General features: G+C 38.8%; 1 protein-coding gene across 5 annotated transcripts in view; it reads right to left on the bottom strand.

Moving 5' to 3' along the window:
* Positions 1–15,705, bottom strand: part of rtet (major facilitator superfamily domain-containing protein rtet) — a 294,106-nt gene that overhangs the window by 153,398 nt on the left and 125,003 nt on the right. For all 5 annotated transcript variants that reach the window (XM_067140241.2, XM_067140242.2, XM_068226066.1 and 2 more), the window contains one exon: positions 8,905–9,087. In XM_067140241.2, coding sequence (XP_066996342.2) covers positions 8,905–9,087 — 183 coding nt within the window. The remainder of the gene's footprint in view (positions 1–8,904; positions 9,088–15,705) is intronic.

The following is a 15,705-nucleotide window of genomic DNA, read 5'->3' as shown; positions in this document are numbered from 1 at the left end:
TTATTATCACTTTGGTTTTCCACTAATATTTTATATGAACTGTTTTTAATTAGAATTTTAATAGAAGAAGTTTTAGTCTCCAACAAGATTATGGTTTAATCATAAGACAGTTTTTCATTAGCATATTTATATATTATATCACTTTTCACATTTTTATGTTCCAAATTTTAATAACTGACTAAACTTTTAACTTCCACTTTTAATTTAGTTGTATTGTTGATGATTGTGTTTAGGCTGAAGATGCCCTTAATTGAGGACAAAACATGTCCCATGTAACTAAGAATCTATTTATGTAACCACTATAAGTGAAAATATAAGTATTGAATAGGTGGAACAAATTAAAACACCTTTATTATTGTTGAACTGTTGCATATTACGGTCTTCCAGATTAATAATCTCACCCAACACTCTACCCCTCCCTTTTTCACATGAGTTAAGGACACCTTATAATCTGATATCTCATCATTGTTATCAGCTCTTAACTGAATACCATAAACATACATCATATCTAAACGCACTGTCTTTCCTGACTCAGACAATTCTACTTTCTTCCTTCCATAAGCCTCATTAATAATAACAATAGTACCCCCATCAAATTCCATTACAATCGCCAAGTAGTATCCAAGAACTTCTTGGTCTGTCAAATGGAAGTAGGAGTTATTACTCCCATACGTCCAGGAGACTTGGTTACAACATTCGAAGCATGCTGGGAAGTTACATGATAGCCTTACTTGTACATAGTCTCAGTGAGAAATTTTCACTCTAGCGGTTCATATATTTCATCAAATTGAAAGTTTTAAACACACATTAAAAATACATGAAGACAGACTAAAACAGAACAGAATAAAAAAGCAGTTAACAATAAAATAAAAACCAAATAAAAAATTCACTTTTAAACACGATAAAACAGGTCACTACCCTCATAAAACAGACGAAAGAGGTCTACTGATTGCTTGTCATCTCACAGAATGAGGAAGATGGTACTCGGATGTGTTAGACTACAGCACAAATTGGCCAGGTCCGCGCACTCCGTAGGGATGTATATTACAGTCAGCTGAATGCCGCAAGTACACAAATGGGGGCTATCAGCCGACTCATTTCCAGCTACACCCATGTGGCTATGGGACCACAAAAACATGACTCTCCAACACCCGGCCACAGGTCCTGGATCCACTGCACCAGAGGGTGCCATAGGAAACATGCATCAGTAGATGTAATGAGCGTGTACCGCAGATCTTCAAGGATAGCATAAAGCACTGCTGTATACATGCTACAGGTTTCCAGTAGAGGAAAAACAAACCTCTTATTAACAATAACGAACGCACAGCCTAATTTTGCTTCAGATCTCTAACCATTCATATAAATAGCTACTGAACCTGGATACTGCATAACTATGGACAGGAAGAGCCTTTGATAAATGGAGGGATCCATGCTCACTTTAAGTGACCTAGTGTGCAGACCTGGGATGATTTCAGTTCGTCATATTAACCATGGAGGTACCTTACTTGGTCATCTAACAAGACAACGAACTGAAGGTACATCAAACAAACTATTACTGCTATCCAAGCGTATACCAACCGGCTGCACTGCTCGTGGATAAGCAGCATACACCCAACAGGTTTGATTGTGGAATATGCAGGGATAGCTTGAGTGAAGTAGCATCTGATGCAAATCTGTAATAATAATAATAATAATAATAATAATAATAATAATAATAATAATAATAATAATAATAATAATAATAATAATAATGTTATTTGCTTTACGTCCCACTGACTACTTTTACGGTTTTTGGAGACGCCGAGGTGCCAGAATTTAGTCCCACAGGAGTTCTTTTATGTGCCAGTAAATCTACCGACATGAGGCTGACGTATTTGAGCACCTTCAAATATCACCGGGCTGAGACAGGATCGAACCTGCCAAGCTGGGGTCAGTAGGCCAGAACCTCAACCGTCTGAGCCACTCAGCCCGGCACGCAAATCTGTAGCGTAAGACAACAGCGTTTGCTGACATCTCAGGTGCAAAGGCGGCACACCAGATTCAGACAGCAGGCTAGATAGGGGGCTTGTACAAAATGTACCTGGTGCCAACCTAACTCCACTGTGGTGGATGCTGTTGAATTGCACAAGAACGCTTTTCTTTCATATGCTGCACTGCCACAGTCTGATCTAGATAAAATATGTGCTCTATAATACTGTACGAAGGGCTTTACGTTGCACCGACACAGATAGGTCTTACGGCGACGATGGGATAGAAAAGGCCTAGGAGTTGGAAGGAAGCGGCCGTGGCCTTAATTAAGGTAGCCCCAGCATTTGCCCGGTGTGAAAATGGGAAACCACGGAAAAACATCTTCAGGGCTGCTGACAGTGAGATTCGAACCCACTATCTCCCGGATGCAAGCTCACAGCCGCGCCCTCCTAACCGCATGGCCAACTCGCTCGGTATTTAGCTCCTGAACGCATTTAACTTCATCTGATGCATATATGGTTCCCACAATAATTTGCTATTGAAAAGCAGCCCCAAGAAATCTGAGTCAACCACAGGAAGAGCAACTTCCCAGCCCCTAAATAAATCTCAGGATGAGAGTGAAGAATGCGCTTCCAGCAGAAGTGAACAACAGAGGTCTTTGAAATTGAAAATGAAAAGCCATGCTCTAAGGTCTACTGTTCCACTCTCTTAATATCCTGAAGTAAATAGGAAGTGAAGGACAGCTAAGGAAGAATGGCTGAAAGAGAAGTGTAAGGATGGTTAATGTTGTACAATCCAAGGAAAGGTAGATGGTACATACAGGAAAATCATGGAAACCTTTGGAGAAAGGAAAGCATGGTGTATGACTATTAAGAGCTCGGATGGAAAATCACTTCTAGCGAAAGAAGACAAGGCAGAAATATGGCAGGAACATTTCCAGCAGTAGTATCATCAAGGTAAAGAAGTAGATGATATGGTTCAGGAACAAGAAGAGGCTGTTGAGGATTAAATGGGAGACCCAATTTTAAGGTCAGAATTTGTGAGCTTTCAGAGACCTGAATAAGTACAAGGCACGTGAAATCAATGACATAACCTCACAATTACCGACTGCCTTAGGATAAACCAGCATGGTGAGATTATTCCTATTAGTGTGTAAGTTGTATGATACAGAAGTGCCATACGATTTTTGGTAGAATGTTGTTATACCTATTCCCAAGAAAGCTAGTGCAGACAAGTGTGAAAACTACCGCATCATTAGTTCAGTATCTCACGCCTGCAAAATTTTAACACATACTTACAGAAGAATGGAAAGGCAAGTTGCAACTGAGTTGGGAGAAGATCAATTTGGCTTCAGAAGAAATGTAGGAACACGTGAAGCAATCCTGAACTTATGTCTGATCTTAGAAGATCAAATTAAGAAGGACAAGCCCAAGGTACATGTTGTGTTCATAGATCTAGAAAAGGCATTTGATAATGTTGATTGGACCAAGCTATTTGAGATTCTGAAGGCGATCGAGATCAGATATCGAGAATGAAGATTTTTCTACAATCTGAACAAAAATCAGTCTGCAGTAATAAGAATCGAGGGCTTTGAAAGAGAAGCAACAATCCAGAAAAGAGTGAGGCAAGGCTGCAGTTTGTCTGCCCTCCTTTTCAATGTTTATATGGAACAGGCTGTAATGGAAATCAAAGAGGAATATGGAAAGGGAATCACAATCCAAGGAGAGGAAATCAAAACCCTGAGATTTGCCGATAATACTGTTATCTGAGTCTGCAGAAGATCTCGAGAAGCTGCTGAATGGTATGGATGAAGTCTTGGGTTAGGAGTACAAGATGAAAATTAAGTCCAACACAAAAGTAATAGAGTGCAGTCGAATGAAGTTAGATGATGCAGGTAAAATTAGATTAAGAAATGAAGTCCTAAAGGCAGTAGATGAATATTGTTACTTGGGTAGTACAATAACTAATGATGGCAGAAGTAAGGAGGACATAAGATGCAGACTAGCACAAGCAAGGAAGGCCTTTCTTAAGAAAAGAAATTTGCTCACCTTGAACACTAACACAGGAATTAGAAAGATGTTTTTGAAGAGTTTTGTCTGGAGCGTGGCATTGTATGGAAGTGAAACAAGAATGATAACTAGCTCAGAAAGAAAGAGAATAAAAGCTTTTGAAATGTGGTGTTACAGAAGAATGCTGAAAGTGAGGTGGATAGACTGAATCACAAATGAAGAGATACTGAATCAAATTGGTAAGAGGAGATTGATTTGGCTAAATTTGACAAGAAGAAGAGACAGAATGATAGGGCACATCTTAAGACATCCAGGTCTTGTTCAGTTAGTTTTTGAGGGAAGTGTAGGTGGTAAAAACACTAGGAGTACACCAAGGTACGAATATTAGAGCAAATATAGGATGTAATAGTTACGTAGAAATGAGAAGGATAGCACAGGGTAGGGTGGCATGGAGAGCTGAACCAAACTAGTCCATGGACTGATGACCGAACAACAACAAAAATAATGTCTTAAAAGATACTATTTAATTCAATTTGATACTTCCATTTCATCACGATCATTAACTTACATTTAATCCCTAATACACAATAAATAACAACAAAAAGAACAACATTAACAATAAAGCTAAAAGTATGATTCAAAGTAGCCATTGACATCTCCGGACCACAACATAATGGAAGTTAGCAAGAAACTAGCCAGCTGGCCAATGACGGAGTATTACACAACCTCGCACTCTGTTGGACTAGGAAGGAGCACTTCTAATTTTCAAATATTAAAGGGTAAAACACAATTTATACACAAATGTTTCTACATTTCTAAACAATCTTCATCAATTTTTAAAAAGTGATATTGATAGAATATGAAGATGTTCTTTCAAGAAGGAAACCTGTCATTCTTTGTTTAGATGATGATGCTTGTTTAAAAGAGCCTAACATCTCGATCATTGGACCCTAATGGTACGAAATGAAACGAGATGTAATGACAATTTAAAACTCCAAAAGCCTCCACTGACCAGAATTCAAAACATGAGGATGAATAATGAATGGATGGATATGAATTTAAAACGATCAGTGGATCCGACCCGCAATGCCCCCAGATTCCCAGAAACTAGCATTAAACAATAGTATTACTGACCAAGGAACTGCTTCTAAAGCACAATACTGAATCGATGATGCTTGTAGTCTAAAGGGGTCCAAAATCCAGGTCATCGGCCCCTCATAATGGTACTTATCGCTAGGATAGTAGAATCATGGTACTTGTCATGTTGCGGTACTAATCAAAACTAGCGCCGACTTGCGGTATTCCACACATTATGGTACTACTCAAAGATAATGTAATGCACACATGTAACACAGACCTATGGTGTTTCTCACATTGCGGCACCATTTACAGGCAATGCAAACCTATGGTCTTCCTCACATAAGTGTACTAAACACAGGGACTCATACTATTCCGTGGTGTTCCTCACATAGTGGGTACTAATCACAGGTAATGTAAAACCCAGCTGGAAGCACACACTGTCGCAACTAATCACAAACCTACTGTGTACCTAACATAGTGGTTCTACGCGCAAGTAAAAGCGACCCATGGTTTTCCCTGCGTGATGGTACTAATTATAAGTAGTCCCATGGTTCTAATTTGATCATCTCTTGGTTGCCCCTTTTAGTCACCTCTTACGACAGGTAGGGGATACCATGGGTGTATTCTTCATCTGCATCCGCCATCCACAAGGAGTATTCTTTGTTTAATAGTGTGGGTTATTTTACAGGTATGTTATAGTGTTGAAAAATGGGTATCTACAAACTGTTTTCCAGTCAATGACCAGGTCAGGGATGGGATGAATGAAGCCCCCAACTTGCGGCGAGGATAGGAGTTGTGCCGGCTGCCAAGGCCCGTCCCACTCCTCTGGGGCAAAGATTAATGACTGACAGATTACTGTAAATGAAATGATAGTGGAGTGTGTTGCTGGAATGAAAGATGACAGGGAAAACAGGAGTACCTGGAGAAAAACCTGTCCCACCTCCGCTTTGTCCTGCACAACTCTCACATGGAGTGACTGGGATATGAACCACAGTATCCAGCGGTGAGAGGCCGGCACGCTGCCGCCTGAGCCACGGAGGCTTCATGTTATAGTGTTATAGGTGTTATAATTAGTATTCAGCAGAAAAGAGTATAACTTCCTTCTTTACACATTCACTCCCACATCTGAATTCGCACCAATTTTTTACATTCAAATGTATGTCAGATGACACAGTAGATCAGTTTGCCAGTAGACAACAGGGAGATGAACGTTTTACTAAAGCTTGGAGTAATTTACTGCATTGTGGGATGTCTGATCTAAATAAACATGTGGCAGTTCTGAGATCTCTGTAGTGCATGGTTGGAATTCAAATAGCGCTGAGTGACATAATGAATAGTCATGGCAAGTAAAAATTTTTTTTGCTAGGGGCTTTACGTCGCACCGACACAGATAGGTCTTATGGCGACGATGGGATAGGAAAGGCCTAGGAGTTGGAAGGAAGCGGCTGTGGCCTTAATTAAGGTACAGCCCCAGCATTTGCCTGGTGTGAAAATGGGAAAACACGGAAAACCATTTTCAGGGCTGCCGATAGTGGGATTCGAACCTACTATCTCCCGGATGCAAGCTCACAGCCGCGCGCCTCTACACGCACGGCCAACTCGCCCGGTAAGTAAAAAAAAAAGTACTAGATCTTGTAAAGGTATGTACTGATTTTTAGGGTTTACAGTATAGGAGAGATACTAAGTTAAAGCCATGTGTTACATGTTCCCTAGTGAGTCATGGTGGCATCCAAAAATCGTTGGCCTGCATGATTAAATACCAGCGGAGACAGCTGGGAGTGAATATATTAACAAAAACAAAAGTGTTAAGTTATTAGCGATTTTGTACAAACAAAATGCCGCTGCTATCTCTAGTTTGGATGTAGATATGTTAATCTGGATCTGAAAAATCAATGAAAACCACTGCTAAAAGACCTGAAATCGAAACATAGAATTTACATAGGAGTTGAATTTGATGCAAGTGTAATAGACTGATATAACTTCAAAACAATATTTTTTAATCCATGGGTAGATAATACAAGTATCGACCTTGAATTATTATTATTATTATTATTATTATTATTATTATTATTATTATTATTATTATTATTATTATTATTATTATTACTTGTGAGGTATGGCTATGAAGTGTTTACATCTACTAATTAGTATTATTTACATAGTCGGACGATCATATTATTTGTGAGGTTATGTCATGAAACATGTGCTGTATATATTTATACGAGTTTAGTTAATGTAAGAACCTCTAATTACTAGTACATAAATTGTTATTACCTGTATAATCCACAGTAACATTGTGCAACACACTGTAACATCCAGAATAAAGTATCTTTGACACTAGGTGGTTGTAGAATGTTCTTTACATTATAACTATAATATAGGCACTCTAGAATTTACGAGAAGATATGCTGTGACATATCTTTCTAGAAACCTGGCCAGGCAACATATATAAGGAAGCAGTCTTGATGGTGGAGTCGAGTTATCGTTTAACAGGAGTTGTTTTGATGAGATGTGTGTAGAAGTCGTGTTTGAAGTATGTGAATTGGTTTTGTACTGTTGGTAGTGACATGCAGTGGTTGCAGTCTCCCTGTGCTTCGTGATAGGCAGTTGTTAAAAATGGTGGTTTGTTGATGTGTGTGTTTAATGTGAAGTTGTAAATAAATTAATGTATGCAAATGACAGCATTTTGTGTGCATCTTTGTGAATACATCAAATTTACTTAGGATGGCAGAATAGGAGCACAGATATTTTTTGGTTTTGAGTTCTGTGAGCAAAAAAGAATTAATGTTCAGTATTTTTATGTCATGTTTGGATACTACCGACATTAGCATAACAAGCACCAGTATAGTTTCAGAATTCCTATTCTGCTGTATTGTTCTGCTAACTTGCATGATAAAATAATAATGATGTTTGTTGTTTAAAGGGGCCTAACATCTAAGGTCATCGACTCCCATAATAAAATAAAACAATACAATACAGTAAGAGGAGTTAAAACAAAATCAACATACAGTAGTTTAAGTGTAGGTTGAACAATAACCATTAGGCCTACAATGACAGAGTTCAAAAGTTTAACCCGGAAGAAGTTTCACAGCAGGGAAGAGACCATAAATGTGTTAAAATTGGCATCATGCAGAATACAGGCGACACATCATATCATGGGTGGGGATCTAGACACGGTTCTTGTGCAGGTGAAAAGCCTACCATCCAGAGGTTGAATGTGCTAGAGTAAACCCCAGCCACCTGAGAGCACTAGTGAAAATGTTGAAACAAAATGTAATGATTTTACAAATCCTATTGCTGGCAGAGGATGGGCAAGAAGGAAGAAATGGTAACACCTGTCATTATCAATTACCCAAGCTCAAAATGTCCTTGTTGCTCTGGAATCTTGCATGCTAAAATGAGATATTTCATTTCATTTTCAGTGCTTGTTTGGTATGTAATTTAATAGAAATTTTCAACATTGTTACCTGGACTGTTCATTAAGTAGGCCTTTTCATGTAATGTGTAATGTTAATTTATGTAGTTTAGTGAATTGTTAAATACAGCTCATTGGCTGAATAATAAGCAAATTGGCAAAGGGAGCAAAAGAAATCATGTTACAGAGTTATTGGAGATCTATGAATAGTAGATAGCAAACACAAACATAATGTGACTTCTCATGGGTTAAAAACCATACCAGAACTCTCTGCCATCATAAATTCTTTCTTAACACAGCCAGCAATCATTTATACAAGATGATGTTCACAACAAAAATCACATACTGCAAGCCAACATTTACATTGTGACAAGAAGCATACAACACTCATTATTCAACATGATAAATTTAATTTTGTAATCTTAAACTCACCCGGGGTAATGATTCAGGCAGCATGAGTGCCACAAAAAGCACATTTATTATCCCTAGAGTAAGGGCAAAACCAGCAGGATAAATGTACCAGTCACCTATTTGATTACGTGACCAGGAGGAAAACCCTGCACCAATAACAGGTCCAATAATGAAGCCTATTGAAAAGGCTATTCCCACAAGCGCCTAAAAAGAAAAACAGATAAATAATGGCAATATAAACTCACACACAAAAAAGAAAATGAGAAAGAAGAAAATCAGGAAGTGAACTGAGAAGAAAAATAACAGAAAAACAAACATCAAAAACAGTTTTCCATCAGCTGGTTCGAGATAATGACACCTGTCGATCTTCTACCCAAACACCATTGTTGTTTCAGTCCATGTTCCTTATATACGCTGTATCTGACTGAGTCAACCACCTCTTGTTTTCTTTCCTTTAATCCTCCCCTCTTCCATGGCCAAACTACTGGTATTTATTTCTCTCTAGTCAGTCGAAAAATTTTCTACTCTGATTTTGTTCCTCACATCCTCATTTCTTAACCTGCCCTTTCTTGTCTTTACCACCATGCTTCATAAAAATGTGATCTCACTGACCTGAATATTACTCTCCTACTTTCTTCTGTCAGTGTCCAGGTCTCTACTGCATGAGAGTATGGAGAAAATAATAAATAATAAATCTCGTATGTCACCTCTTTACACTTCTTTCTTCCAGATCAATTTCTTCACACCATATCCAATCCTGCATCAATTTACTTCCCAAGTACTTGAAAGTTTCCACAATTCCATGGTCTTGTCCACAATATTTATAGTACCCTCCATTCTCTTCTTCCTCTAGTCAACATGACTGTCTTCCTTTTCCTTGTTTTCATTTCATCATTTCCAATGTACTCACTCAAGAGTGCATCATCAATCATCATCATTATTTAGTATTCTGCCTAGCAGCAGGTTTCCACTCGATCATCCTCCATTCTTCTCTACCTCCTTCTTCATTCCTTCTTTTCCTGTTCTGCTTATACCATCTAACATCTGGTATTTTCTTCCTTCTTTGATTCCCTTACCCGGTACTAATCCCTCCCTTAAGTACCTCCATTAGCAAGTATACTGTTCTTAATGTTCCCTACCAAGTCGATAGCTGCAGTCGCTTAAATGCGGTCAGTGTCCAGTATTCGGGAGATAGTGGGTTCGAACCCCACTGTCGGCAGCCCTAAAGATGGTTTTCCGTGGTTCCCCATTTTCACACCAGGCAAATGCTGGGGCTGTACCTTAATTAAGGCCACGGCTGCTTCCTTCCCATTCCTAAGCCTTTCCTCTCCCATCGTCGCCATAAGACCTATCTGTGTCGGTGCGACATAAAACAAATAGCAAAAAAAAAAAAAAAAAAAAAAAAAAAAAAAAAAAAAAAAAAAATGTTCCCTATGCAGTTCCTTTTTCTATTCTTCAAGATCAGTAGCAGGCTTCCTTTTTCTCAGAATTTTAACACTCCTCCATTCCCCATACTGTCGGTCTAACTGATCTTTTCCATCACCTATAATGAAGTTCATGACAACACACAAAAAAACGGGGACCTAATTTATGTGTAACACACTGGTACTAATTTATGCTCAACAAACCAAAAGAGAAAACATTTCTGTACAGATTATATCATTCTTTCCATATTAGGAGTTCAATTAAGTAATCCATACACTGGAACCGTACTCCAATTGGGATCTTAACAGAGACTTATACGACCTCCCTTTTACATCCTTACTGCAACTACCACCTATTGCTACTTCACATCTCTCTAGACAACAGCATGTTCTCCTTTTCCAATATACATCTTTGCAAATCATTCACAAAGTCATCAAACCATTCAATACATCTTCTCTAAAGACTGTTATGTTTTACAGCATTCAATCTAATAGTCAGCAGCCATGAAAATGGTTTCCATGGTTTCGCATTTTCACATAAAGGCAAATGCTCGGGCTGTACCTTAATTAAGGCCACGGCCGCTTTCTTCCCATTCCCAGGCCTTTCCTATCCCATCGTTGTGATAAGACCCATCGGTGTTGGTGCGACGTAAAGCAAATAGCATTTTTTTTAAATCAGTCCACAAGTCCCCGTGAATTTTCTCAATGCCTCCATGAACTCTATTTGTAAGCAGCTCTGTGGCAGCATTTAGTTTCATCTGCTGACTGACAAGCTTCCCACGCCAAAGGCTGAGGTTTGAGTTCTGATCCAACCTCGGCTGAGGCTTTCATCTCCAAAATCACATGGCATTAGGAAGTGAGATCAGATTGCAACTTACCTGAAATTATGCTGATATAATCTACGTACCATGAAATGATCACAAAATAAAAATTAGCTGTGAGTTTCAACTGGAAGAAATCAACATTGTAATATGTAGAAAAGAGCAGAATAAGATGCATACAGTTGTATCAATTAGTATATGCATCCCTCGTAAGGTGTGCGCAAACAAGAGGTAAGCTGCATTAATCACCATACTTGTGAGCCATTTGTCTGCTCTCTTCCCCCTGATTATAGGTTCATTCTGAACACTGGTCAGTTACAAAGTATTCCTTTGACAAAGAAGTAATGAATCCCATAAATCTGCATGACTGCATTGCATTTTTCCTGAAGAAAAAAAAAAGTACTGCTTCCTTATGCAAAATAAACATAAAGGAAAGGGAAACGGGTCAGTATGTCATCATCATCTCTGATACATGTGTAGACATACATGATACTGAAAATAGTGGTATCGAATGCTTGTCAGCAGAAATTACAACCAACCTTCCAAATGCTCATCATGCAAGTCCACGAGTTCCAGTTACGTGTGTAGTCAAGAGAGGAAAAAAAAGTAAAGGCATATGTTAGTACAGATTTAATCAATCAATCAATCAATCAATCAATCAATCAATCAATCAATCAATCAATCAATACTGATCTGCATTTAGGGCAGTTGCCCAAGTGGCAGATTCCCTATCTGTTGTTTTCCTAGCCTTTTCCGAAATGATTTCAAAGAAATTGGAAATGTATTGAACATCTCCCTTGGTAAGTTATTCCAATCCCTAACTCCCCTTCCTATAAATGAATATTTGCCCCAGTTTGTCCTCTTGAATTCCAACTTTATCTTCATATTGTGATCTTTCCTACTTTTATAAACGCCATTCAAACTTATTCGTCTACTAATGTCATTCCACGCCATCTCTCCGCTGACAGCTCGGAACATACCACTTATAATACCAATATAAATGGTCCGTTATTGGACATTATAAATTTTCCAGCTAACTCATTCCTGGTTGCCAGCGTTTCGCCCTCGTGTGCTAGGCTGGGCTCATCAGTTGGTACCTAGCACACCTACCAAGACGCTGGCTAGTGCATACCGTGGAGGCCACTGCGTAGGCCAATTGCAGCCACCGGCAGTGCCAATGCACTATGAGACACTTTTTCAGATTCCCTATGGGAATCAACATCTATAACATACCACTTAGTCGAGCAGCTCCTCTTCTTTCTCTCAATTCTTCCCAACCCAAACATTGCAACATTTTTGTAACGCTACTCTTTTGTCGGAAATCACTCAGAACAAATCGAGCTGCTTTTCTTTGGATTTTTTCCAGTTCTTGAATCAGGTAATCCTGGTGAGGGTCCCATACACTGGAACCATACTCTAGTTGGGGTCTTACCAGAGACTTATATGCACTCTCCTTTACATCCTTACTACAACCCCTAAACACCCTCATAACCATGTGCAGAGATCGGTACCCTTTATTTACAATCCCATTTATGTGATTACCCCAATGAAGATCTTTCCTTATATTAACACCTAGATACTTACAATGATCCCCAAAAGGAACTTTCACCCCATCAACGCAGTAATTAAAACTGAGAGGACTTTTCCTATTTGTGAAACTCACAACCTGACCTTTAACCCCGTTTATCATCATACCATTGCCTGCTGTCCATCTCACAACATTTTCGAGGTCACGTTGCAGTTGCTCACAATCTTGTAACTTATTTAACACTCTATAGAGAATATCATCCGCAAAAAGCCTTACCTCCGATTTCACTCCTTTACTCATATCATTTATATATATAAGAAAACATAAAGGTCCGATAACACTGCCCTGAGGAACTCCCCTCTGAACTATTACAGGGTCAGACAAAGCTTCACCTACTCTAACTCTCTGAGATCTATTTTCTAGAAATATAGCAACCCATTCAGTCACTCTTTTGTCTAGTCCAATTGCACTCATTTTTGCCAGTAGTCTCCCATGATCCACCCTATCAGATTACAAATGATGAGCTGTATCCATATGGCTTAAGGAAGCGGGCAAAAGGAAGCTTTCTTTCTCCCATGTTTGAAGTTCTGCTTGATGACATCATTGCAGCAACAGTACATTGGAAGAAACAGCTGGAAAGTATGTTGCTAAATCCTGATGAACATAAAAAATTGCTATATAAAAATTTGTATGCTCATTTCACTGAAGAGAGAAGAGCAGGGTGCAATGTAAGTGATGAAGACTTTTGACTCACGGCTTTGGATACTTCGAAACAAGTTCAATGGGCAGAAGTAATTTCTGTGTGCCTACAGCTTGGTTGTGGTGCTTCCAGCGAAAATACAAAACAAAAAGCAGGAAACTTAAGCTCCTTGTTTCCTGTTATCTTGTCTAAGGGAAGGACGAATGAGACATCGGCAGAACAATTTTTGCAGACAACCAGAGTGTGGTTACTGGACTACACCCTTTCTGCCATATACAATACCAACCAGCCGGGATGAGTGGCAAAGACAGTTGAGGCGCTGGCCTTCTGACACCAACTTGGCAGGTTTGATCCTGGCTCAATTCGATGGTATATGAAGGTGCTCAAATACGTCAGCCTCACGTCGGTAGATTTACTGGCACATAAAAGAACTCCTGCGGGACTAAATTCCGGCACCTCAACGTCAATGAAAACCGTAAAAGTACTTAGTAGGATATAAAGCAAGTAACATTATTAGTACCAAACAAAGTGGTTTCATGTTTGAAATGACAGCCACATGGATTCATCTTTTATTGGCAAAAAAAAAAAAAAAACACACACACAGAGTAGCACTTAAAATCCACGAGAGGTCTATGATGATCCTGTGTAACATACCTACAAACGTCAATAAGCACACATCGAGCACAGTGTCCAAGATGTAAGGCATTCCCACATTCCACATTATCTGCTATCATTGAATTAAAATATACATAATAGCCACTGGCAAAGAGCAATTCTGGGGAGTTATTCAACATTTCTTGCCCATCTGTAAGGCCATAGTCGGTTGCATAGTATTGAGAAATAAGACCTGGACCTCAATATGACTGTCAGAAAAACAAAAAAAGGCATCTTGTTTCTAACAGTGTGATTGAACACATAATGTCCTCTATCCAACATAAAAGCCACATCAAGTCTTGAGACATTTGGCTCATATTTCTTCTGAGCCAACAGTCTGAGACAGCAGTCATCAGCTGTAAACGTAGGTGGTACATGGCCTGAGCAGGCCAAATCACCAACAATACTCGTTATGAAATCATTATTTACCTGAATCTCGTCGCTTTCATTCACTTGCATTCAAGTGAAAAACTTCCCTGGTAGAAAACTCTCCTCAACTTAAAATTTGCACACAGACATCAATCGTTGACAATATTCTTCCTGCAACCACGGACTTTCACTACACTGTTCAGACAATTACAGTAATGCATTCCTATCTATAACAATCTTACATGCCTACCATTTGAGTTTGGCATACTATCTACTGTTAAGGCTGATCTCCACTGATTAACATTTAACAAGATGTTAACTGCTAACTGGTGACACCATCAACATGTTAAATGTTAAATACTGTTTCATTTAACATTGTGTCCACAGTTAATAAACATGTTAAACTTGACTTTCCTTTTTATATACAGGTAGTCCATTATATCAATTTGTAGTAATACATTTAGGGGGTGTCTAGTATTTTCATACAAGGACAATAGACTCAGATGAAGAGGATTTGGCCTTTGTTAATACCACTGATGCTTCTTGTTATGATTTAGAAATGCAGTTTTATTAGGCACATTTCCTCCCCTCATCATGCTCATTGCTTCAAGAACAAGACACTTTGAAGTATAAACTTCGCCCGCACCTACCCCCGACTTCCAACTTTTCTGAACTTTTTGCAATTCTCGACTGTACTGGGAGCGGAGGGATGCTAGCTTTTTCAATGAACTCGCATGAACAATTATAATTTAGAGTGCCTGGAAACCATGAGGTAAGGAATGGTAAAGACCCACCTTATTATAATAGAGAAATAAAGAGACTAAGAAGGAGGTGCAGACTGGAAAGAAACAGAGTTAGAAATGGCTGTGGAAGTAAGGAGAAATTGAAGGAACTTACTAGAAAATTGAATCTAGCAAAGAAGGCAGCTAAGGATAACATGATGGCAAGCATAATTGGCAGTCATACAAATTTTAGTGAAAAATGGAAGGGTATGTATAGGCATTTTCAGGCAGAAACAGGTTCCAAGAAGGACATTCCAGGAATAATTAATGAACAAGGGGAGTGTGTGAGGATCTTCAAACGGCAGAAGTATTCAGTCAGCAGTACGTAAAGATTGTTGGTTACAAGGATAATGTCCAGATAGTGGAGGAGCCTAAGGCTAAAGAAGTATTAACATTTACATATGATAACAATGACATTTACAATAAGATACAAAAGTTGAAAACTAGAAAAGCGGCTGGAATCGATAAGACTTCTGGGGATATGCTAAAGACAATGGGTTGGGATATAGTACCATATCTGAAGTACTTATTTGATTACTGTTTG

Source organism: Anabrus simplex, chromosome 2 (assembly GCF_040414725.1).
Source record: "Anabrus simplex isolate iqAnaSimp1 chromosome 2, ASM4041472v1, whole genome shotgun sequence".
Taxonomy (NCBI): Eukaryota; Metazoa; Arthropoda; class Insecta; order Orthoptera; family Tettigoniidae; genus Anabrus; species Anabrus simplex.
Note: the sequence above shows the minus strand (reverse complement) of the source record. Positions and strands in the feature narration are given on the sequence as shown.